This window comes from Buceros rhinoceros, unplaced genomic scaffold (genome assembly GCF_000710305.1).
Source record: "Buceros rhinoceros silvestris isolate BGI_N320 unplaced genomic scaffold, ASM71030v1 scaffold39317, whole genome shotgun sequence".
NCBI classification, from domain to species: Eukaryota; Metazoa; Chordata; class Aves; order Bucerotiformes; family Bucerotidae; genus Buceros; species Buceros rhinoceros.
The window spans coordinates 1-1,604 of record NW_010423440.1 but is presented as its reverse complement, the minus strand read 5'-3'; the positions used below and the strand labels follow the sequence as shown (position 1 = coordinate 1,604).

Sequence of the window (1,604 nt, the reverse complement as noted above, 5' to 3'; positions counted from 1 at the left end):
GGGCTCCTTTGTGTCCTACGGGAACCAGTCACCAGTCAGCTGCCCTCTCTCCCTGCCTCCACAGGCAGCCCAGCACGGGGTCACCGTACCTTGTTTGGTGACGTAGGACAGACACTCTTCCTGCAGACACTTGTCATCCACCAGGTCCTGGACCTTTGGCGTGGTGCAGTAGACATTGGAGTACTGGGGGACCAGGGAAAACCAGCTCTGCTCGGCCACGGCTCCGACACAGACCCGCCCGCTCTGACCCCCACTGTCCCTCCAGCTCCACAGCCACCCTGATGGTGCAGCCGCTGCCTGAACCCTGCTGGCGGCCCCACGCTGTGGCCTGACCCACCTGGAGTATGGAGACGAGCGTGACGACCCCGTAGTACCTGCAGACAGAGGGAAACGTGAGAGATCCTCTGCCAGCACTCCGCACCTCCCCTCCCGTGGGCTGGCCGGGCCCCCTTCCACACACTCACAGCAGGTTTTGCACAGCAATGCGCACCAGGTTCAGCTCCACGTCGGCTTCCGCGGAGATCTTCTGGACGTGCCGAAAGCCATCGATGTAGGGCAGGATCTAGGGGGGGAGGAAGCAAGAGCTAAGAGGGCAGAGAGCACAGACGCCCAAGGCATCGTCCTGAAGCCCAAGAACTCCCGTGTCTGGGAGCATGCTGGGATGGGCAGGCTCCATCCCCAGCAGCATTTCATCCTCGTAGTGGGTGAATGGGTTGTTCCCTGGCCTGAGCACAAAGACAAGGGGAACATCAAATCGTGCTCATTCACCCCGTGACCTCTGGGACAGCCAGACTGCCCTCTGCCCCCAGGCAGGCTGGAAACAGACCCCGCTCAGAGCATGCTGTCGAGCCCACGGACCTGCTGTGTGGTGAGATCCCACTGGGAGTTGAAAAAGTCATCCTTGTCTTGGGTGAAGACGGGGACATCATACTCCTGCACGATGGGGGGATCGGGGCGCTGCTCAATCACCTTCAGGTGGATGGTGTTGGACTCATCTGGCAGGGGAGTGGGGAGTGCTCAGTCCACACAGAAACCTCTGCTCCCATCAAAGCTCACGGCTGTCAGCCCCAGGATACACCACACCGTGTGAAGGAAGGTGTTTGTGGCCCCATAACCCCATCCATCCCTCCTGGCCCACCCAGGGCTAGGCTGGCTCAGACGCTCCCAGCTCCAAGGCAGACACCAGGAGCAGTGCAGGCAGAGCCGACCGGGGCAGGGTATGGCCTTGCTGCCTCCCAGCGCTGCTTTGTCCCACTCCTGTGCTGACACGGCTGCCATACCTATGGGCAGGGTGCACTTTCCCTTGGCATTTAGCTCCTCCAGCAGGATAGTCATGATGGGAACCAGCTTCTGTTTACTCTCCTCGTTAGAGATGAAGCCGCTTTCCAGCTGAGAGAGAGCAGAAATCAAGTCAGCTCCTCCCCACAGGATTATCGGCGAGAGGAACACCACACCCCAGACCCTGTCCTCCCTTAAATATCAGGTGACAGGCAAGTAAAACCAGTGCTATTCCCTCCTCACTGCAACCTTGGCCCCCACACCAGCAACACCCAGTGACCCATAAGGTGTGCCAGGACAGCAGTGACTCTGCAGGGCAGATCCCA

The 1,604-nt window shown here is 60.0% G+C and overlaps 1 protein-coding gene across 1 annotated transcript in view; it reads right to left on the bottom strand.

The window, feature by feature from the left end:
- The window catches only part of NPRL2 (nitrogen permease regulator-like 2 (S. cerevisiae)), a gene marked incomplete at both ends in the record, with an annotated part of 1,981 nt that extends 592 nt beyond the window's left edge, over positions 1-1,389 (bottom strand). Inside the window, 5 exons of the mRNA XM_010140418.1 lie at positions 90-183; positions 338-374; positions 465-562; positions 859-995; positions 1,281-1,389. Of these exons, the coding sequence (XP_010138720.1) occupies positions 90-183; positions 338-374; positions 465-562; positions 859-995; positions 1,281-1,389 (475 nt within the window). The remainder of the gene's footprint in view (positions 1-89; positions 184-337; positions 375-464; positions 563-858; positions 996-1,280) is intronic.
- Positions 1,390-1,604: the final 215 nt, after the last annotated feature.